The 24,976-nt window shown below is 34.4% G+C and overlaps 1 protein-coding gene across 6 annotated transcripts in view; it reads right to left on the minus strand.

The window, feature by feature from the left end:
- LOC150101403 (actin-histidine N-methyltransferase-like) overlaps positions 1-24,976 on the minus strand; it is a 311,777-nt gene that overhangs the window by 78,302 nt on the left and 208,499 nt on the right. For all 6 annotated transcript variants that reach the window (XM_090401040.1, XM_090401036.1, XM_090401039.1 and 3 more), the window contains 2 exons: positions 20,990-21,104; positions 16,075-16,149 (listed from right to left, as the gene is read on the minus strand). In XM_090401040.1, the coding sequence (XP_090257166.1) occupies positions 16,075-16,149; positions 20,990-21,104 (190 nt within the window). The remainder of the gene's footprint in view (positions 1-16,074; positions 16,150-20,989; positions 21,105-24,976) is intronic.

Here is a 24,976-nt window from a genome sequence, read left to right on the forward strand (position 1 = left end):
GTTTTCTAATAAACTATATTAAAAAGGCACTATACGTGTTTAAAAATTTTAGAATCTATCTTTTTTTGAAAAGTAGCTAGAGGTGTTTTACCCAGGTGATTTCTGGTAAAAGGTTCAATTTTCACTCCCTCCCAAAAAAAATTGGGAGGGGGTGAAAATTGAACATCTCATGAAGCCTAAACAACTCTGCTTTTAAATGGCCTCAAAAAAAATCTTTTAATAATCTAGAGTTTCTGTCAGTAGGCCCAGGATATTTTTATACATTACAGAATGCAACTTAGCCTTTGTAGCACATCAGTACTTGAATGCATTGAGTCATTTTGTCTTAGCAAACATGTAGTAATTGTTTTCAATTGATGAACTATTTTCTCCAGGGTTTTTAATACTTTCTGGTTCCTCATCTTTGCCTTTAGCAGTATTTTAGAAAACTCTAAAATGTAGTTTGCATTTCCTTTCATTTGCCCATAATGAAGGTTAATTTATATAAATTATCCAGAGAAATAACTTAATAGGGAAGACAAACTAGCAATGGAGCCAGACTTGCTTTTCATGATATCATATTAATAACATGATCCAGTCTCTAACATCTTTGAAAGGTAACTGTTTTTTAAATAACACTATTAAAAAACCTGTTTCATCATGTAAAAATGTTCAAGTATATAATTACACCAAGTTAATTCATGTTGTTAATTGTGATAACAAGCTTATGCCAATACTACATTACAACTGCATGCCTACAAGTGTTAAAGAGGGTGTTGGGAAAATAAGAAGAATATAAATGTCTTATTTTGTAATATAATATAATGGTATTTCTGAATTTTTTTAAGAATGGTAATGACCTACAAGTTATGCAAAATAAAATTCTGTTTGAGAATATTTGACTATTTCAAAATTAATCTGCAGGTTGAGAGATAAATAGTGAGCCTGTCGTAGATTAGAATTACTTCATATTTGGAAACAGCAGCAAGGAATATCTTTGAGGGTATCTTTGTGCAAACTAATCATTTGCAGGGACAAACAATCTAAGAAGGAATTCACTTAATTAATACACAAGATACTGTCTCTTGGTTGGATGTGAAACTTCTTTATTATATTATCTGGAGGGCATTGTGATGAAATAACTGAATAATGAATGAGATGATGATTTAAAATGAAATAAGAAATATGTAATTATATGAAGAAAATGAGGCAATATATTTTGAATGCATTTACAATGAGGCTGTAAACTCACTCATCACTTGTCTCCAATAACTTACCTGTGGCAAGTAGATTTCTGGAGACCTGAATGGATATGTTCGGACAGAAGATTAATGTGCTGGATTTGCAATTGACTTGATAGACATTATTAAGTTTTGTATGGGGAAACAATATCTTGGATGTTGAAAGTCACTGATGGGGCAGACTAGCAGTGACTTCTTCCCTCTCCCATTAGGCTATTGCTGTTTAACTTGCATATTAATGATAGTGGAAAATGTACGAATGGTGATATGTTGCAGTTTGCAACGATGTAAAGTTGGGAAGAACTATGAACAGCAGAGCAGATGTTGCGACTTTGCAAAAGGACTTGAACAGACTAGGTAAATGTGCAATGCCAGTTTAGTGTGTAAAACAATAGTGTATTAATATTTAGGAAGGAAAGATGGGATGAAAAATATACGACTGGTGGGAATATCTTAATGAAGAAGGAGGAGATAAGGGATTTAGGATTAATGGAGGATAATAACCTAAAATTCAGAGGACACTGCTAAAATTTTGACAAGAGTACAATGAATTTTAGCTATGATGCAGAGGAAGCTATGTAATATTAAGACCAGAAATGCTCAAATATGGAGATAGAAAAGTTTTCCAGTGACTATACTGCATAATTCAGAAGGCCTAGTCAGAAAGTTGAATTCCAGATAATTGGAGTAGGATTCTCAGTGAGAATTAAGAGGAATTTTTCTATTGAAGTGTTTCACATGAGATTTACACAAGCATGCTTGAGAACAAACTAAGAAAATTTATGGAAGGGAAAACTTGGAGAAGAACAAGGTGGGTTCAGGCCAAACAGAGGTTGTCAGGATTAGATTTTCACTTTGCAACAAACAGTAGGGAAATCATGGGAGTATAACAAGGATCTGTACTCAAGTTTTATAGATATGGAAAGCATATATCACAAGGTGCCAAAATAAAAGGTGTTCAGAATGCTAAAGTTATATAGGGTAAATGGAACATTGTTGTAACTTTGCAGTTACAACAATGCAGGAAGTATAGGAAGACAGATATAAAATCAGGCAACAGACAAGGATGCACTCTTATCTCCACCCTCATCCATCAACTATATGGATCACATTATGAAACAAAGTGGCATTAAACTTCAGATCAGAATTGGAGTGCTAAACCAATCCACTGCAAATCATCAGAATTCCTTTAACTAAACTTAATAACAGTTGTTACTAGACAATTTTTTTTTACAGAGTGCTTCCATTCGGATAAAATTTAAGCAAGTAAAATAGATGGTATCAATGGCAAAATCAGAATTATTTATTTCCTGATATATATACCCTGAAGAGGTTTACAAGATATTATGACAGAACTACATGATGAAGTTCACATAATTACTAATGTTCTGTAAACAGAACATTAGTAATAGTCAGCACTTCAGTATTGTCAGATCCTATATTTCTGTCTACTAGAGAACTTCTAACTGCACAATATACAAAGGTCTTTCTCATGGTTGTTTTCCTACCATTTTGGCATCAAACAACCATTTTGCTTACCTTTCTTCACCCATTTTGCTTAAGTGACTATACCACTCAATATCTTACCTTATACCTTATAATTATACCTTATCCTATATGCTAAAATCATATAGGGTAAGGCTGTACATACATATTACTCTAAAGTTCCTTTCTAATATCTTAAATTTTTAATATGCCATTAATGCCATCAAGTTTACTCCCCTTTTTCTCAGAACCCTCATATCTGTGGTCTCTATTCTTTGGTCAACTGTATTATTTCTAACCCAACTCTCAGATCTGTAACTACTGGTTTAGTGTTTTTGCTAATTTCTCTCTTATAACATATAAATTTATTTAGTGGACTCCTCATCATACCAGCTTTGTTTATTCTGTTGTCTATTTCCACATTTTATTCGCTATCTTCACTAAAAATTGTGGCTAAACAGCTGGAATATTTTACTTGTTCTATAGATCTTCCATGTAGAATACAGCTGAGTTATCCTAGCTGAGTTTCATAATTTTTGTTTTTCTATTGCTAATTTTCTTCCAAGTTTGTTAAGGTTGTTATTCACTTGTTAAAGAATTCTGGAGACTTACACTAGATTTGTTTAGGAATATAGCATGTGCACACAGCAAAGAGCTAAGTTTGATATCTCCCATTCTGATAAGTTTAATGCCACTTTCTTTCATAATGCAATCCATATAGGTGATAAATAACAGTGGAGATAAAGAACACTGATATAAAATGAAGTATTAGTCAAGAAACCATTTTCCTGTAGTCTATAGTCTATATAGACTATATATAGACCTATATAACTGTAGCATTCAGAACAGCTTTTCTCTTAGTACTATGTTGAACTTTTTCCAGATTTAAAAACTTAAATACAGATCTGATTATTAATGAATTAACAGACATGACAAACTGACTATACACAAATTATGTAGAAAAAAATTAAAGTATTTAATAAAAAAACACGTATTTCTTTGAGTATTCATCATATCATCAGGGTGAATACACAAAAATAGCCAGCAGTTAATGAATTGAAAATGGAACGATAGCAGAAATTACAGAGTGCTTCCATTCTACAGCTTTCCAGCTAGTCTAATGATATTAGCAGGAACCCATGAGAAACTGTAAACATAGTCATTAATACAGCAATAAATAAACAAACCATGCAATCAATAAAGGAATGCATAGTTTGTTATAGGCATGTAAAAAGTATGGAGAGACAATTTATTATTATTATTACATGACACCTCCAGGGAGTCTAAAGACTCATCAAGGGAGGGCAAATTTAAAAAGAATTTAAGAAATTACAAATAAAATAAATTTGATAATTCAGTTATAATATTTACATGAAAACTCCACAGAGTACATATAAAATTATTAGATTGTTCAAGTAAAGTAAAAATAAAAAATATGTAAATAGACTGAATAGCAAAATCAACCTATGAATATATATGTATACATAAGTGTGCACATACGTGTGTGTGTAAAACCCTAATTGAACACCAGCAACTACAGTAGCAAACAAATTAATCCAAACACTTGCATTTTAAAGAAAATTTTTAATTTTGCAAGAAAATAAGTACAGAAATTAAATTCCAACTTTACCTAATGATTTATATGCACTCCTCTGTTCCTAATTCTATGCCTAATAAGTTCATTAAGAACTTATTAGGCATAGACTCTACCAACGTAGAACACATTTTTCATATTTCTGTATCTCAAACCCATACTTTTATAAAGTATGGTTAATGTATTAAGTTATCCTTTGTATTACAATTTAACTTTCTATGTCTTTCTTTCACTATGGCCCACAAATTTTTCTCTTAGGTTAATGTCCAGAGAGTTACCTGGCCACTGAAGCAATTGGATGTTGTGATTTTTGAGGAACTCTTTCACTTTTTTTTGAAGTGTGACATGGAATGAGATCATGTTGGAAGGCGAGTTTTTATTTTATTTTTTGTGTCTTTCTGGATCTGTGGGACCATTCTTTATTATTATTATGTGACACCTCCAGGGAGTCCAAAGGACTCATCGAGGGAGAGTGTGCCAACAGCATCAAACGATTGTTTTCTCCTTCCAACTACTAACCGTGCTCGAACTTGCTTAACTTTTTGCGAGTCATTAGTAGCAGAGGTGCTACCATCGATCATTTCTTTTCCCAATCTTTTTATATACTGGTCACTTTTCATCATACCGTCAACAGACACAAGTGATCCGGGACCGTAATGTGTAAAACAACCCCAGAACATCTTTTTAGCTGGGTTTTAGGAACTTGTTGAAGGTAGGTGGAAGAAGTCCTTTGAGCCACTGATTTGCAAACATAGGGTAAAGGAAATATGACCTTTTTCCATTTCTCAACAGTCCAATCTTTGTACAATTTTTCCCCATTGGAGCCTCTTTTTCTTCATAACTAACAGATGTTTCTTTTTTTTTTTTTTGGTCTGTAGGTAGTCCTCCCTGCATCCAACAATCTTCGACAGATGGTCATGTCAGAAACATTAATCCCACTAGTTGTCAAATCTCTGTTTAAGGCTACAGCAGAAAATCTTGCTTTTCCTAACTAGTAAAACGATCTTGAGTAAGTGTAGTTTTCCTTTTTTGCCCACATTTTCATTTTCTGTCAGGAGAGGTACCTGTCTCCCTAAACTTTTTTAAAATCACATTAACAGTACCCAAAAAAACACAATGCTAATTGGCAATTTGTCTTTGAATCATGGATGAGTGCTGAAAAAGAGTCCATATTTTTGAATGCTTTCCTGGAGATGCATCCATTTTATAGCTACACAAAATGAATAAAACACTATGATTGTCAACTTGTTTACACTATTAATAAACATCACAGAGAAGGTTAAAACATGCAGCACTCAACCAAAATAGTGAACTAAAACTGAAACCGAAAGTAGTAAATCGAAACCAAAATTGTGATCTGAAACAAAAACTTGACAAAATTCAGCTTGTTTGGATTAATTTGTTCGCTACTATATATATATATATACATAAGACTCCCAGCTCAGATAAGTTTTTTGACAAATTAATTGTAAATAAGCATGTGTTTATGTGTAAGAGTTGCAGTAGAAGTTGTGCGCTTACAGTGTTTGCACACCACCATCTTTCCTTCACCAGTTACTAAAACACGGTTTAGTAACTGGTGAAGGAAAGATGGTGGTGGCTTTGTCTTTACAAAAGTTTAATTTTGATTTCAGTTGTTTTGTGGATTATGTCGATAAATTACATATATTTAAAGTAAATGAAAGGAACATATGTGCAAAGTGTAATGTGAATGCAGATTTGATGAGTGATGAAGTATCGCTAGCTGAAGGTTTAATAGCAAGAATGCCACGAGAAGGATGAGTGATCATCTGACAGCAAAGAGAAATACTGTAAAAGAGCAGCGAAATAGTAATAAAAAAGTTAAGAAAAGTAAATGAGTGATCTGCTGAATGAAACAATCAATGATAGTAAGAATGACGAAAGTGATGTGAATGCAGCAGAAGTTGAAAACCAGAGTGTAAGCAGAGTTAATTAATGGTAAGGTGGGCAAACAGCATTGATAGGGAACAAGATATGTGGCAGGCAATAAAATAGAGAGAGTGAATGACAGAAAAACGATGCACGATTTGAAAGGTGAGTTGGTGAAGATGAGGCAAGAGATGAGACGAATGTGGAGTGAAATGAAGAGAACTGTAAATATGTATAGAAGAGTGAAGATGATGACAATGAATGATGTCAGTATGAAAGAGGTAACAAAAGACCAGTGAGTGCCGTTGTATAGGGATTCGATTATTAGAGGTGTAGTAAATGAGAAGATGCACAAGGTTTGTTTTCCAAGAGATAAAATGAATAGAATAACTGAGGCGATGGATATAAGGAGTAAGTGAGCAAAAGAGTTAGTAGTGGGTGCAGGGACAAAATGACTTGACTAGGAACAAGAAGAATGTAAGACTGGATATCACGAGGTTGATGAGAATGATAAAAGATAATAGTGTGATAGGAAAATGTAGTCAATGTATTGACCAGGTATGACAGTGATGAGGTAAAGCAGAGAACAAAGACTGTGAATGATATGTTAGTGGAAACGTGTGAGGAGAAAGAAGTGCAGTTTGTTAATGTATGGAATGAGTTTGAAGGATGAATTGAACTGCATAAGAGTGATGGACCGCATCTGACTGGTTTTGGTGTCAGTCATTTTGAGAGACTGCTGCTGGAAGGGAGAGTAATCAGTGTAGATTATTAATTGTGATAAATTAAGAAGTTATGTGAAAGAGTAGGAGAGTAAGGAAGGAGAGATTGAAGCTGTGCTAATGAATGAAGAAGTGAGTAGCATGAGTGTAGAGAATGAGAAAACAAATGTGCCAGACAAACAGGGAAATGAGGAAGCTCAGGGTAGACAGGGGAATATAACATGAGAAAGGCTGATGCTTCAAGAGGATGTGAATGTGTGTAGACAAAAAGGGAAGGGGGATGGACTGGGATCTAGGGAAAACAGTTGGATTTGAAGAAGTTCTGGGATGAATAAGGAGAAAAAAGAAATGGTTTGATGAAAATATGGAGAAGTCACATCTAATAAGAGGTATCAGCGAAACTTATAGATCTAGGAATGGATCTATAATAGTGGATGATGAGGAGGAGTGACTGACTGTGAGTGAGCAAGAGGTATATGGGGAAATGAGCAATCTTGATATTAATAAGGCTGTAGGACTGAATATATCATCACATATTTTGAAGGAATGTGCCAGGGAGTTGACATCTGCCTAGACATATTTGTTTAATATAAGTCTTTCATTGGGTCAAGTTCCAAAAGAGTGGAAGGAAGGCAAGATTGTGCCACTTTATAAGGGATGTGACAGAACTCAATCATCAATCTAATCATCATCTAATCATTGCAGCATATGGGAATGGACATGGGGTTGGTGAGATGGATAGGAGGGTGGTTGACGGAGAGATATCAGAGAGTGGTTTACTCGGGAGTGGAGTCCACAAGACGGCCTGTGACTAGTGGTGTGCCACAAGGATCTGTTCTTGGACCACTGCTGTTTAATTTGTTCATAAATAATATAGGAAATGATCTGAGAGGAACAGTTCATTTGTTTGCGGATGATGCGAAGTTGGGTAGGGCAATAGTGAATGCAGATGACGTCAAAATTTTGCAGGATGATTTGGATAGATTGGAGGTCTGGGCTAAGGAGAATGGATGTCAGTTTAATGTGGCAAAATGTAAGGTTATGCACTTTGGGGTGAAAAGATTGGCGGCAGATTACTGCATTGGTGGAACCCTGCTCCAGGAAATTGATGAGGCACGAGATTTAGGAGTGTTGGTAGATAAGGAATTGAAATTTAGGGGACACATTGCAAAAATGACCAAAACAGCTCATCAAATCACTTGGTTGCTGAGGAATACGTTGACAAGCAGAGACAAGCAGGTTATTGTTCCTCTGTATCGAGCCTTGATAAGACCCCATCTGGACTACTGTGCTCAGATTTGGTCACCTAGGTTTCTTCTTGATGGGGAGGAGGTGGAGAGGATCCAGAGGCGAGTGACCAAGATGATAGCAGGTCTGTGGAATGAACCGTATGAGAACAGGTTGAGGATTTGTGGGTTGCAAAAATTGGTTGATAGGCGGAGGAGGGGAGATATGATTGAGACATTCAAATTACTGAAGGGTTTCTATAAAATTAATTCAGAAGATATTTTTGAGAACAGGGCTGGTTGTGGGAGGACTAGGGGACATCCATGGAAACTGGGCAAAAGTGTGGTTAGTAAAGGTGTTAGAGCTGGGTTCTTTACTTTTAGAGTAGTGAATAAGTGGAATGCGCTCCCTGAGTCTAGTGGATGCTGTGACAGTGAATGAGTTTAAGGCAAGGTATGATAGATACTGTATGAATGTCAAATAGTTGTGATGAATATGATTTGGGGCCTCCCTCGATGAGTCTAATGACTCCCTGGAGTTGCCTGTAATAATAGTAATAATAATAATAATAATAGTAATCAAATTATAGGCATATCTGTGTGTTAGTTGTGGTGAAAGTGTTGGAGAGGTTGAGAACCAGAATCCAGAACTGGATTGACAACAGTGGTATTATCTTTGATGGATAGCATGGATTTGGTAAAGGGAGGTTTATGTTTTAGTAATCTACTTACTTATTACAATAAGGTGATAGCTTCATTGGACAAAGGAGATGGATACACAGTAGTATACTTAGAGTTTGCAAAGGCTTTTAATAGATTACCGCATGATAAGCTGATAGACAAACTAGAGTAGATAGGGTTGGATATTAGACTCATACATTGGATTAGATATCTGGTAGATGTCAATATGTTGAGTATGGGGGAGCAATAAACCAGAAGAGGAACGTCAGTAGTGGTGTGTCTCAGGTGTCTTTTTTAGGGCAATTGCTATTTAACCTGTATGTTAATGATATTGGCAAAGATTTGGATGGGGATATTCAGTTGTTTGCAGATGATGGAAAGTTGCGACGAACTACGAAGATTAGAGAAATTATTGTTTCCTTACAAGAAGACTTGAATAGATTGAGTGAATGGGCATGGGAGTGGGGATGCCAGTTCAATATTGTGAATTGTAAGGTTTTAAAATTTGGGAGCCAAAGATGGAATGTAGAATTTACACTTGGTGAGGATATATTGTTGGAGGTGAAGGAAATAAGAGATCTTGGGGTGATGGTGGATAAAGATCTAAAATTTAGAGAACATATCAAAATTGTGAGAACAACACAACAAATTCTGGGAATGATGCAGAGGACACTGACTAATAGAAGTAAGGAGTTCTGGTTTCATTGTATAAGGCCCCAATTAGGTCACATATGCACAGATTTGGTCACCTGGTTTTCAAAAGGAGGAAGATGTGTTGGAAAGGATCCAGGGGTGATTGATGGAATGTTGGAATGTTGAATATGTAGAAAGGTTGAAATGGAATGTTGAATATGTAGAAAGGTTGAAATGGAATGTTGAATATGTAGAAAGGTTGAAATGGAATGTTGAATATGTAGAAAGGTTGAAATGGAATGTTGAATATGTAGAAAGGTTGAAAAGATGCAATTTACAGTCTAGTGGATACGAGGAAGAAGGGGGGGGTGATATGATAGAGATGTAGAAGTTAGTAAGGGGTTGCTACAGGATTAACATTAAAAAGGTTTTTCAGAGAATGAGGAAGAACAAGAGGTCATCTCTGGAAGCTGTATAAGAAGGGTGTGAGCAAGGGAATGAGAAACAGGTTTTTTTGCATGGAGAGCTGTGAATGAGTGGAATGCATTGCCTGCAAGTGTGTGTGCCTGCAGAGAATTTGAATGTGTTTAAGGCAAGCTATGATGAGTTATGTGTATGATAAAGGGACCTCCTAGATAAGTCTTTGACTCCATGAGGTCTTAGGATAATAATACTAATATATGTAAAATATTATTCAAACCCATAACTTGCTGGTGGGGAGAGCAGACATGCTAACCACTTTGCCAACCAGGTTGGCAAAGTTTGCATACGATTTGCTTATACGTAACATCAGATTAACAGCAAGAGTTCAATACTTCCCAGAATTTTGATATAGATCCTTGCCATATTCCTAAAATTTCTCAACTATTTGTCATAAATTAAAAATCTGATCTTGACAACCTCTATATTGCCTGAATCCAATTTCTTCTTTGAGTCTCCCTTCCACAATTTTTCTTAGTCTCTTCTCAAGCATGCTTGTATAAATTTTACCTGGAACACTTAACAATGAAATTTCTCTATTTCTCACAAGATGGTGGTCAAAGTTTTCATAGACAGGAACTATGACAGCTCTACTCTAATCATCTGACTTAGTCCTCTCAATAATGCAGTGTAGCCACCATAAAATTTTTATACCTCATGTTACCTCTTGCTATCTGGAATTCAACCTTCTGATTTAGGCAATGTAGCCTCTGTAAAACTTTCTTATGTCCACATTTGTTCATTTCTTATTGAATATCATCTACTTCAGTATAATAAATTTAGTTTAATCTTTTATCCAAATGTGAGCAAACAACGTTTGTGCCTGAAAGTATCTTCAGGACTGGGATAAGGTAGTACAATACCAGGCAACTCGTTGCAATGGAAGATACTGAGATAGGAGTGATGTAAGCTTGCTCCACCTTTGCAACGAGTTGCCTGGTGTTGTACTACCCTACTCCAGTCCTGAAGATACTTTCAGGTGCAAACTTTGTTTGCTCACACTTGGATAAAGGATTAAACTAAATTTATTATAGTCTAACCAAGTGAAAAATAAACTTTCAACAACTACTTCAGTGTCCGCGCGGTTAGCCTAGTGGTTCTGCACTCTGCAACCATATGCCCAGGAAAGGAGTGTCCTAGGTTCGATTCCCGTCAACGACGCGAGGAGCTCGAGGATCTTCCTCATCCATAGCCAAGTTAGCCAGTCTTGGGCATGGACAGCAGGGTTTTTTCTGCCAGTTTATCTCGTGGTTTTCATCCTGCAAGCAGGCAAACCAGTCCGAGGACAAACACGGATTACAGTCAGGAATACTGACCCAGCCATAGGTCTGATTCGTCAGCCAATGCCGGTTCCCGGATAAAATTTGGGGGGACTAGATGGTGCCGTGAATTCCAGTAAAAAGGGGGAACGCTGTATCATCACACGGAATTTATTTATCTACTTCAGTGGTCTTTCCACATTTCAGGCTCCTGATTACATTCCTCTTGAACATTTTCTACTGAAGTTCTGTTACTGTTTGTTTTATTTAACAGTCAAAGTAATTCAGATATCCAGAAAAGTTTGTTTTCATATCACCTTTATCATCTCTGAATCCTTTTACTGTACTCTTTCCTATTATTAGCACAATTGCCACCTCCATAATATTTATCATTTATATTCTTACAGAAGTCTTTCCATGACTTTTGCTTAGCTACTTTTACAGAGCGTTACTCTCTTACATTTTTCTCAGTACAGCAATTCCTCGATTAGTGTGCCTAATGCATTCTTTAAAACAGGTGCACTAATCAAATACAATAACCTATGGAAAAATGGATAATTCTTTCCTCAAATTTCTTTTTTGAACCTTAATTTTTTATAAAAGAATTAAGCTATGTCTCATGGCCTAGTTAAGGAAAACCATGAAGCTGAAAAACAATAAAATATATTCAGAATATAAATTTAATTATTCTGCTTCTTAACAAAGAATTGTGCTAACATAGTTTGGCGGGCATTTTGTTTCTTTTTTTCATACAACTGACGGTAGGCCCTATGCCTCTTCTACTCTTCTGCAAGTTTTATTGCTTCTCTCTTCATCAGGGTCAGCCTCTAAGCATTGCTGCTTAAAAACGATTGTATGAAAAATATTTTCAAATTGTTTCTGTGAAATCTCTTTTGGCTGACTATCAGTGGTTAAATTTTCTTCATACTCTTCAGGATCTTCCCGCTGTGCATCTAAATTTAGCAGGTCGGAATCATTCAGTTCTTCAGAATGAGATTTAATTAACTCTTGGACATTATTATTGAAGGGGAGAAAGAAATGGACGTATGAATTGGTTGCCAACACACAAAATCATGTGCTTTATAGATAAAATTTCCCAACTGTTATACAAGCAAAATAGTTACCACTTTAAAAACTACAATGATCATAAAAGAGAAGATAATTTTCCAACATGTAATAATAAACAACTCATCCCCAGAAGACAGATTGATTACCCTATTATCAGAATGGATTCTCCTTTTTGTGGACACATGCACAGAAGTGTCGAAGGGTCTCGAATCTGTAGGTGTATTATAGCAGACGACATAAATTTTGGCAGTAAAAATTTGGAACATAGTATACATGGAAGTAGTGTAGTATGCCATTAAAAATAACTCTGTAAAATGTTTTAAATCAGTAACTAAATTATTTCATTCTGGTGAGTGATTTTTTAAAATAGTTAGACATAAAAATGTATAGATAGAAAATTTTTAAAATCTGTAACATTTATTTTTAAGATATTAAATAGGCGCACTAATCAAATTTTAGAGGCGCACTAATTGGGGGTGCATTAATCGAGGGATTACTGTATTTTCTAATAATATTTGCAACTTGCTTGCTCTACTTTTTTCCAGGACTACCTTTTTAATGTGTTGCAGAGCTTTGATTTTTATGAATTAGTGCAGAAAACTTCACCCATGTGTCTCTCTCTAACTAAATCAAGTAATGTTATCTTCAGAGACTGCCACTGACACTTCAAATTTGATTATCTTCTTTTCTTGAAAGCTTTCATTTTTACTTGAATAATATTTGAATTTTTTTTTAAAACTTTCTTACATATTTTTCTTTTCAATATGATATTCATTTTTATCCTGCATAAAACTAAGTAATGATTACTTCCAATTTCAAATCCCCTGTATATTCTCATATCTTGCTTTTTAGCTTTTTCAGGAAATTACAACATATACTAGAACATTAATTATAAAAAAAAACATAATACCTTACTATATTTCAGCAATGTTACATTGTCATCATCAAGGATCACAAAAAGCAATCATATGTGCATACAGGCACTAACACTGAACAAATGAGGCTGAATAACGGCAACAGAATAAATGGTATCCCTAAGTGGGCTAAATTGAGTTGTCTTCGCTTTTAGGCTGACAATCTTAAAATGTATGCTTCCCAAATTTGGGACAGTTTCATGCACCCAAACATTGCCCATAATTGTCCATTGCCTTTCAAGTGGCCAAAAGGTGTCATATCTTATTACTAAAATACTCTGGATTAGAGATAGATGTTGAAAGTTTTTCCACTTGGTTATACTATAAATTAAATGTGCCAAGAAATTATATTCTTGGTTTAATTCTTGATCCAAGTGTAATCAAACAAAGTTTGTGCATGAAGTAATTTCATGACTGGGCAACTCATATAGAGGCTAATGACTTCACATCAATTGCCTTAGTATCCCATAATGCAAAGCACATATCCTTTTGGACATGTATAGTGCTATACATAATGGGAAGGGTCACTACCCAGACTGGTTTCGACCATCATTAGCCTCTATACACAAGTTGCCAGTCGTGAAATTACTTCACACATAAACTTTGTTTGCTTACTCTTAGATAAAGGATTAAACCAAGAATATAATTTCTTGGCACCTGCAATTTATAGTTTTAAGATGTAGATAAATATTTTTACCATGTTTGTGTTTCATACTATGTTGAAACCACAATTACCTTTATAAGTTCATCTTATTTACTTCAGTGCTAATAAAACACTTATTCCTTTCAAAAAAGAACTCTGACTCCACTCTTACGTTTGATAGTACTGAAATCTCAAAACAAGATGCGATTTTTTTCCTTGGGCTAACTTCAAGCAAGCACACAAAAAATGATTCCTGTAAACATTTCACAGGTACTGCCTCTAGTATCAAAGATATCAAAATTTATTCTGTGCTCTGGGCATCACTTCTGAACAATTCTTAACCTTACTGAAAATCTGAAATCCATCCAACTTTCAAATGTTATTCTCCAGTTGGAGTTGGTGCCAAAAAAAACCTCTAGAAATTCAGGAATTTTTAGGAAAGAGCAATTCTGACCTTTACCCTCCCCTCTTTCTTACATCCAGTGAGTCATTCTACTCTTTTCTTACAGATATTCAATTTCTGTGATAGAGAATAGAGTGAATGCAGAAAAATAGAGTTCTACAGAATTCATGAAAATGAATGCAATTCTTCTATGGTCATTGCTTAATCAGAAAATTTTACTATTTTGCCTCTTAATACGCCATGCAAAAACAAGTGCCTTCAATTTACATTTCAACAACAAACTTTTCTTCTTCATTCATCTCATCTACTAGTCTGCTTTGGATCAATTTTTATTCATATAGATTTGTTTTAAAACAAATGTTAGTAAGCTTTTTTCTTTCTGCTTTACCAATCTTTTTCATAGCAGATAACAGTTGAACAACCATTTGCATTTAAGATAGTCATTAAATATATATCAGTAGCGTTGTTCTCATTCAGGTTGGGTGTGCTGTTGTGTGGCTTATGCAACCAATGCTACAAAATTCACATCAATCTGACCATATGATTGCATTTTTATTAACGTATAAAAGTTTTAAGCATGCATAGTGCATTATTGCTCATCTTAATTGCACCGATGCAATTAATTAGAGGATAACTTTGAATATTTTAATTTGTCAATTAATACAATTTTAAATATGGAAAGCATAAAGGGCAAATGAACAATTGCTATGCCTCAAGCATGCCATTTATGTGAGAAGCACAAAGGGTTTACACTTCATGGTGAGATTAGATTATCATTGGCAAATAGTAAAGTGAGTCATGGATAATTTGAATTTTGCTACAATTTTTAAATACAGCCATATAATATGCATAGAAATAAGAAAAAGTAATCACTTTAAAAATTATTATTTTTACAAAGAAAGGCTGAAATAATGTGTTTTACTTATTTATAAACAAGTTCCAACCTCTAACTATAATCAATCATACAATCTGCTAAAGCTCTGGCAGCAAACCAGACATTCAGTAGATCATCAACACTGTTTTCCCATTTTAAATATGGACAAAAAAGTTATAAATTATTTATAGAAAATTACTTGTCTACATCAGTATCCTACACATGTCAGTTCATAGTTCATGCACAGAAAACAGAAGAAACTCAGAAAACGAAAACAGCAACTCATGACAAATGAAAAATTGGATTTTTTCACACAATAACCAATTCACACCACTGATTTTGTGTGCTACCTGACTCACCTTCTAGGTGGTTTAAAACCAGGGGAGCACTAAGAATTTGAGCCGTTGCACCATCTGTATGTCTGTTCAAAGATCTCAAAGGTGTCTATATTTGTGGCCACACACCCAGGCTATTAACGTGAATGCGATGCAAAGTTTACACCTCGAAACGTATCCTCATCATGAGGCATTAGTATTGTGTTTAATTTTAGGAATCACAAGAAGCCAAGAAACAATTAGCGGAGTCTTTCAGAGGAATAAATGCAAAAATATAATATCGGTGATATTGTTATTCTCTGGGTGTACACCACACACACACACCTTGAATGTATGCCCCTGATATACACACACACACAGAAACACGTATATATGGAGAAATTATCTGAGACAATAATTACAAGATGTGTTTCATTATGGCATTCCTGTAATATGATATCATTCATTATCAAAATAAATGAATAAAAATATGTTCTGGGTTTTAAACTGTTGGAAGTAAGTTATTAACTATCAACTGTAACATATCATTTAGGATTTCAACTCCTTCTGTCTAATTTGGTCACTGAAAATGGTAACAGAATATTCAGCCAAACTGGAATTATTTGCATGCACACAAAACAAATCTAATAAGTCAACAATATTCTTACCTCTTTTTTCTCTTCAACAGTTTTCATTGAGAAGCACTGAATGCAGTCTTTCTCTGATGAATAATCTGTCGATAACTACAGAAGGAAAAAAAAAAGTATAATCAACCTCCTCAAAACCAATCTGAAAATTTTGGAATATTCTAATGTTTTGAATCACATTAAAATTGATTCTAATTTTGTGAATGTTTTCAAATAACAGTTTTTCCTTATAATTTATCTTAAATTTTTATGTGTTTACATGGTTATATAATCAACAAAGTACATAGATTTAGATTATGCTAATTCATATTTGGTAATAATTATTTTCTATGCAATAAATTAGAATTGCAAATCATTCAACACATTTTCTTTGATTATTCTAATTTTTTTTATTCAGATATTGATAAAATTATGTCTTTATGATATTTTCATGTTAAAACAGTTTTTATTAGACCAATAGTTTATGAATATCTTCTACAAAAGATATATTCAGTCTATAAAACCTCTTAAGCCCAGGTTGACCTCAGCACTGGAGTTGACTCCAGTCATGCAATTCTTGGAGATAAAAACCTTTAAAAATTTAAAGCAGTTTGGTATTAAATTTAAAATTTGAATATTACATCACAAATCTTAATCAAAATGATGGATTTTCTATTTTCAGAATAGGGGAAAATGTAGTTTGTAATTGACTAAAATAATTTTTCTCCTGAGTTCCATTAGAAACTGAAAGTGTTAGGATTGGAACTTTAATATGTATGTTAATTCAAAATGTTATCCATTGATACAATTTATCACAGTTATGATGTTACTTCTGAATTTACCACTGTTTTCTTAGTTTAAATGCACTAAAATAATGAGATACTCAAAATATCTGTTAATTCAATATAGCTCAAAACATTAGTTAAATATTCTGCCTTTTCATTTTGTCATACATTCTTTCACCACTATCAAATGTTACGTCTTCAGTTCCTATGGAAAACTCACAGGTTTAGCTACATCATGCAGTTCTGCTGTGATGGATGAAGAAGCATATATGACAACATGTACCAAACAAGGTTCCTGAAGAAGATCCTCATGGAAAGCACACTCATCAAAGATCTCAGATAGCCAAAAGGAAATCAGAGATAGGCTATACAATTTAAACATTAGATTATACCACATATTTACAGACTGCTTAAAGTGCATAAAAAATGTTGAAATGAAAAGATTCACCAAGTTGCAGCCTAGTTAAGATACTTATTCAAGATGTTAGCATCACACGTTGGAGAAAAAACTCCACCCATTGCATACAGGGTAAACAAAAATCTAATTTTAGAACCCAACACTGTGGCAATTTACTATGAGGGCTATTCCCACTTGACGCAGCAAACTGCACAGCATAAATGATGATTATGTTTTTGATGAATTGAGCAGTATATTATACTAGATAATTATATTTTTGAATTTAACCTTTCCATATCTCAAATTCAACTTAAATTCTAGTAATTCATTATTTAATTTTTTTGCATAATGAAAGATAACCTACTACTGAGTTAATTCATAATATTATACCCTTGACATATTACTGATAAGACATCAGAGAACATTGAACATTCTTAGGAACCACTGCTTTGACTATAATGAAACCTGCCTGACATATCCTCAATACATTACTTGCATAAGTTAACTGCTTTCAGTATATAAAATGCAGCCTTGTCATATTTTTCATCCAATATAATATGGCCATTGTCAAAGAGAGAAGAGAAGATCAGTTAACTATATTCAAAACATGAAACACAAGATATGAGTCATGTAGCATGTGTTTACTAGTTCATATCTAGATCACAGCTGAGTTAACAGGAGAATGCACTATTAGAGATGAAAAGGAACTACAAGGGTGGTCTGAAAAGTTCTCAGTCTAACAATGAAAAAACGAATTTATAATTTCAAAATTATTTTTATTTTTCAACATAATGTGAGACTAATACATTTATTACAGCGACTCCAGCACCATTATCATGTCACTGTAGTAGTTCTCAGTAAGATCTGCAAAATACACCTCTACAGCTGCAACCTCATGATTCAAAGAAAAACGCCTACCAGCGAGGAAGAATTTTAGTTTTGGAAAGAGATGCAAGTCAGAGGGGAGCCAAATCTTGGGAATAGAGTGGATGTTCCAACAATTCATAGTGAAGATCCCTTAATTTTCCCATTGCCCAAACACTTTTGGGGACAAGTGCATTGTCCTGATGAAAGATCATTTTTTCTTCTGCAAACCAGGTCTTTTCTCGCGAATTTTTTTGTCTAGTCTGGTTAAAAGATCAGAATAATCTTAAGATTTGTCTGATTGTGGTAGTTGGTTTTGAAACCACTCTGATGTTATGATCCTTTAACATTCTTGCTAATTTCTTGGACACTGTACTCACATATGGTATGACTGCTATGGACACGTGTTGGGGCACTGTTTCACGTTGTTGAAGGTTAACTGGCGCAAATCGCAAATACTCTATCTCTTAATAGATCAGAATAATATTCCCAGGCTATTGTTTTACTCTTTTCAAGATAATTAATAAACAAAATGACTTTAGCATCCCAAAACACTGGTGCCATGACCTTTCCTGCTGATGGAACAGACTTTGTCTTCTTTGGCCCTGAACAACCAGCTTCTGTCCATTGTTTTGACTGCTGTTTTGATTCTGTGTGTAATGATGAATCCAAGTCTCATCCATAGTAATAAATTGATGCACAAAATCGGTTTTGTTCTTGTTAAAATGCTCCAAGCACTGTTCAGAGATTTTCATGTGAGTGCATTTTTGATCTGCTGTGAGCAAACGCAGCACCCATCTTCCACAAAGTTTTTTCATTTGCAAATCTTCATGCAAAATATATCCTACATGTTCTTTTGAAATGTCTATAGTCTCATCAATTTCACGCACTTTGAGTCGCCAGTCATCCAATACCATATCCTGCGCTTGATCAATGATTTCTGGTGTTGTTACACTTTTTTGGACGTCCTTCATGTGATCATCTTCAAGGCTAGTATGGCCACGTTTAAACTTGGCAGCTCATTTCTTAATTGTTGAAAACGAAGGAGAAGAGTTCTCATAAACTTTTATGAACTTCGAATGAATTTCTTTAAACCTTCTTTTACAATTTTATACAAATTTTTACAAAAGAATTTTATAACCGCATGATATTCAATTTTATCCATTTCAAGGGATACAGACAACACTTTTGCTTAAGACAACTGTATAAAGCAAACTACTTGATAGAATGACTTGCAATTTCACATGGATGCTCATGACAGATGTACCAACTTAGAAAAAAAAAAAATCTTGCCAATAGTGTTGTCATCTATGGTCGAGGCCAAGAACTTTTCACACCACCCTCGTAAATGGTTGCTTGTGCAATTCAAAATAAAATAACTTATTCAATACATAAAATAAAATTTTGAGGAAAAAAGTGCCATAAAAGGTTCACAAGTTGCAAGGAACATATGATCAAATTTAAATCTGTTGTCTAGTATTAATAGCATTAAAAAGGTAAGACTTTTCCAGTTATAAAATTCTATATAGTCCTGATGTTCTTAGATTTAATCTTAGTAAATACCTGGCAGGAAGAGAGGTGGCAATTTGACCTTGGTAGATAATAAATAGCAAGGACAAATTACCACCTTTCTCCTTGCTGAGTGTTTATCAAACATCCTATTCATGTTGACTTTCTTATTTTGGTACATAAGCCTTTGTACCAATGTGGGAGACCAGCCAGAAAGGTGACTCAGTCATCTTTCTGGATTGCTCTTTATACTCCTCAGGTAACTGATTATTACCAATATTCTCTTATGTTGGCTCTGCAGTAACTTCTTTTTCAATATATATTTCATGCTCAGTCCTTTCATTCATCCATTTTACTCCTACCTTATTTAGCCTTTTCATCTTTATAATTTTGATGCACTTGAAAAGCAAGTGAACAAGAACAGTATTCTACATTTGATCAGATTCAGGATTTATACTCACAGCCTCCTCATCCTCCAAAGTTTTCTAGATGAGGAGGCTATGGATACCGAGTTTGTGCCAGGAAAGCATAGATGTATAAGTCAGCTTAAAGAGAAAATTAGACTTGACTAGAGATATAACTATTATCGAAAGTAAAGGGAAGTGAATGGTGTTTTGTAATGCATGTATACCACATTCCTTCATTATAGCTAATATATTCAAGGGATCTCTATGCTCCTAAGAGGTTTATTTATTTTAGTTTTATGTAGAATTGGGCCAAAGCAACTAAAGCTTTAAGATTGGTATCTTTGATGTCAATTGTGTTGGCCAGTTTTGCCTGTTTTGGAGGTGCCCAATTTTCTGATTGGAAAAACTTGCCACATCTTTATGAGACTAGCTCACCTTGAGTTGGAAACCCCTCTTCACATCCTAGATGAGTTCATACCTAGGGCTTTCCAACCAAAGGACAAATGTTGCATTGTCCTTATGAGCGCACTACAGACACACATCCTTAATTTTAATGAAGAGATCCACATGAGAAATCTTATCAGGGAAGAAGGATCAGATCCAAGTTCTCAACCTGAATCTGCATCATGAATATCCTTATGAACTGCTACACAGTTATTACTTTGAACACTTCACCAACCAAATAGCTAATTTCACCTAAGCACACCTCTCACAATCATAAATGTCTCTAGGTAACATAATCAATGTAAACCTCTGCTGCCACATATACAGTAGTATACAGATTATTGGTTTATGATTTATGCACTGGTGCCACTACCTCTTTCTCAATTCACATGCAATTATCAATTGTTAATAACATAAATTAAAATAATTATGTGTGTGTGTACAGTAATATAAAAACTGGTCACAAATACTAGTTTTATATCACTAAACACTAGACTAATATTTATAGTACTTTATATCCCAAAACACTAGACTAAATTATATCTACTAACCTTACCACTGGAGTGATTACACATATCCCATAAGGGTATTAATGCAGTAACCATTGTAGATCCATCTAATGCTGGTATTAAATTCTGCCTTGTCATTACAGCAGATACTGCCCACCTTTATAATAACAGCAGTAAATAAATAAGCATGAAATAAAATGATAAAATACTCTAAAAGATAATGTTGTAAATTAAATCATCAAATAAAAACACTAGAAAAACTGCAGATAAAATAGATAAATCTATGGTCAACTCACACTACGGCACACAATTTATGGTGAATCCACTCACAACAAACTACCAAAACTCAGCAAATATCCTACATCATCAATAACATTCTAAAAGAAATTCATTATATTACATCCCACTATAACAAATTATTTTGTCCTCTGTACTCTAAAACTTAATCAGATTTTAATAATATCCACTCTAAATAACAATTGATATTATCAAGATCAACATGATTAAGATATGTTCTTAATAGTTATTAATTATTAATAACATTCATTGTAAAGACAGTCAATATTTGTTGGCATATAGTACAGTAAATGACAATATTATTACTATAATTATCTTCTTTGCCTCTATGATGACTTCATGGAGGCAAAGAATTCTCCCTTTGTTGACCTCCCATATCCTCATGGGTGGTCAACACCAGCCAATATAAAGCCTATCATACCAGTCTTTAAACTCTTCCACTACTTGCACTTTCACCATCCTTTCAGGCACTGCATTCCATGCTCCTGCCACTCTCCATGCAAAACACTTCTTACACTCTTACTCACTGCTTCCTTTTGAAACTTACAAGGATGGCCCCTTATTCTTATTCTTTTCCCTCATTCCACCATATGAAAAATCTTCTCAGTACTAATCCAATAATAACATTTCAACAGCTTAAATGTTTCAATCATATCCTCCATTTGACTTCTACCAACCAAATCTGAATGCCCTCAGTCTATCCTCATAATGTTATCCCTCTCTGCACTCTCTCCAAAGTTACTTCATCCTGTTCAAATCCAGATGTAGTCTGATCAGAGCTTTATACAAAGGGACAACCTTTTTATCTCTCATGGTCAATGTCCTCAATATTGCCTAAATTCTCTGACGTCTTCACAACTTATATAGTATATGTGTCCTCTGAGATTCAAATTTCTATCTGCAATCACCCTAAAATCCATTACTTTCCCCACTTCTTCCAATATAACTCCACCAAATGACCATGAAGCATCCCATCTGTGGATCCAAAATTTCAAAACCTTACATTTAGTTGCATTAAACTGACATACCCATTCCTCTGCTCACCTTTCCAGCTTATTCTAAATCCTCTTAAAGAGCCTAGAATCAGCACTATTACTAATAACTCTCCCAAGCTACATAGCATCTGCAAACAATTGAATATTTCACTGTAAAAGACTGAACAATAATAGTCCTAGTACAACGCAGCTTGTAACTTTCTTGTAACTAAACTTGTAACTTATATATATATATATATATATATATATATATATATATATATATATATATATATATATATATATATATATATATATATTAGGATAACCAAGCAATTTTATATGCTTGGTTATTTTAGCTCCTAATCCCAAGTATGCAAACAATTAAGTTTGCGCCTGAAACAAAGTTCAAGTCTAAAGATGGTACAACACCGGGGCAACTTATTTATTCCCATATATATATATATATATATATATATATATATCAGAAAGCCAGTAATCAATCCAATTCACTAACCTGATATTCAAACCCATAGGTTGCAAATTAAAAAGTGATTTGTCATGTGCCACCCTGTCACATACCTTAGAAAAGTCAAGAAAAATGACAGTGTACGCCTTGCCCTCATCCACTGCTCTTGTTTCTCTATTGTAAAAGGTAACCAGATTACTAAAACAATGGTGCCCTTTAACAAATCCATGCTGGCCTGCATAAATAATATTGCCTTCATCTGCCCGGTTTTGTTGATTCCTCTTATTGATTCCTCAAAAATCTTACATAAGAAATACAAACAGGCCTATAGTTTGATACTTCCATTCTACCACCAACTTTATGCAATAGCACTGTCTTACTCTTTCTATTCTCCAGGAACCATTCCTGTTGCAAGACTTTCATTAAACAGCCAAGTTAATGGCACAGTTAATTCCACAGCACATTCCATTAAAACAGTTGGCAAAATTCTATCTAGTCCTCCTACCTTACTGACATTTAGTGTATTCAGAATACACCCTATTCATTCACTAATTGTTCACCACTTATCCTTCTAGAAATAAAGTACCAGGATGGAACACGTTAATAAAGTGATCATTAAATAGCAACTATGTCATTTGCATTGGTCACCCTAGTCCCATCTCCATATAACAAGGAAATCTGTCCACTATCATTTTTCCTTCTACTTGCTACATAGAGAAAAAGGGTATTTGGGATTCACCATGAATTGCAGCACTAGTCTCCTCTCATAGTCTAATTTTTCTCTCGTTACAATACTAATGACTTTCCCAGCATGAGCCTTATGTTCCTAATGCAACTGTTCTCCACTTCTCTCATTATGTCTTCCATAATCTCTTTTCATCTGCAGTTACTCTTTTATTTCTCATGTCATCCAGTTGACACCAAACTGCTTTTATCTCCTACATGCAATGTATACAATCAGCCATTGCTGTCAAAAAGTTTTCTTTTTTTAATTTTGTGTGAGAACTACAGAAAATGTAAGAACATATTGTCATCATCATCATCATCAAATTCCTGCCATGTACCCTCAAGGGGTGTACAGGATATGATAGTACTACATGAAAAAATTACATCATTACTAACTTCCTATCTACAATTTTCCTCCAAATCAGTCTGTTACTTGTCAACACTCCATCAGATCTTATATTTCTATCATCTAAAGCACTTTGAACCATATCAATCCACCTATATCTTGGTCTTCCTCTGGGTCGTTTTGCTGCCAACTTGGCAGAGAACACTTGTTTTGCTAATCTTTCCTCGCCCATTCTGTTTAAGTGACCATACCACCTGAGATTAGCTCTGCTAACGCATTCCTGGATGCTGACAATGTCAAGTTCTTTCCTAATATCCTCGTTTTTAATATGATACTGCCATTGATGCCATCTGTTCACACCTATAATCTTTCTCAGGACTCTCATATCTGTGGTCTCTAGTCTTTGGTCAAGTGTTTTACTTCTGACCCAGCTCTCAGATCCATAAGTTAAAACTGGTTTGAACACTGTCTTGTATACAGCTAATTTAGTGTTCTGACTAATTTCTCTCTTATTCCATATGAATTTATTCAATTGACTTCCCACCAAACCAGCTTTGCTGATTCTGTTGTCTATTTCTATATTTAATTTCCATCTTCAGTAAAAATTGTGCCTAAATAGCTGAAATGTTTTACTTGTTCCACAGGTTCTCCATTCACAACACAGTTGACATTTTCAATGATTCTGCCTATTTTCATTATCTTTGTCTTTTTATTGCTGACCTTCATACCATATCTTACAACAGCTATTCAATTTAGTCAGCGAAGCTTGCAGACTTGTAGCAGATTTATTTAGAAGTATAACATCATCCACATAAAGCAAAGAACTGACATTAACACCTCCAATTTTGATATCATGTTTAATACCACTTTCCTTCATAATGTGATCCATATAGATAATGAATAACAGAGGGGATAATGTACATCCTTGTCTCACACCAGATTTAACATTAAACCATCTTCCTGTACTTCCTTCAATTCTAACTGCTGACTTACAACTCAAATAAAGACTAAGTATTGCTTGATATAATGCCCAATTGACACCATATAACTGCAGCGTATTGAATAGCTTCTCTCTTGGCACCTTGTCATATGCCTTTTCCAGATCGACAAAACTTAAATACAGATCTTTGTTATATTCCCATGCTTTCTTGACTATTTGTCGTAAAGTGAAGATCTGATCCTGACAGCCTCTATTTGGCCTGAATCCAGCTTGTTCT

This window comes from Typopeltis vanoorti, chromosome 11 (genome assembly GCF_054136105.1).
Source record: "Typopeltis vanoorti isolate ZY-2024b chromosome 11, IOZ_Tvanoo_1.0, whole genome shotgun sequence".
Classification (NCBI taxonomy): Eukaryota; Metazoa; Arthropoda; class Arachnida; order Uropygi; family Thelyphonidae; genus Typopeltis; species Typopeltis vanoorti.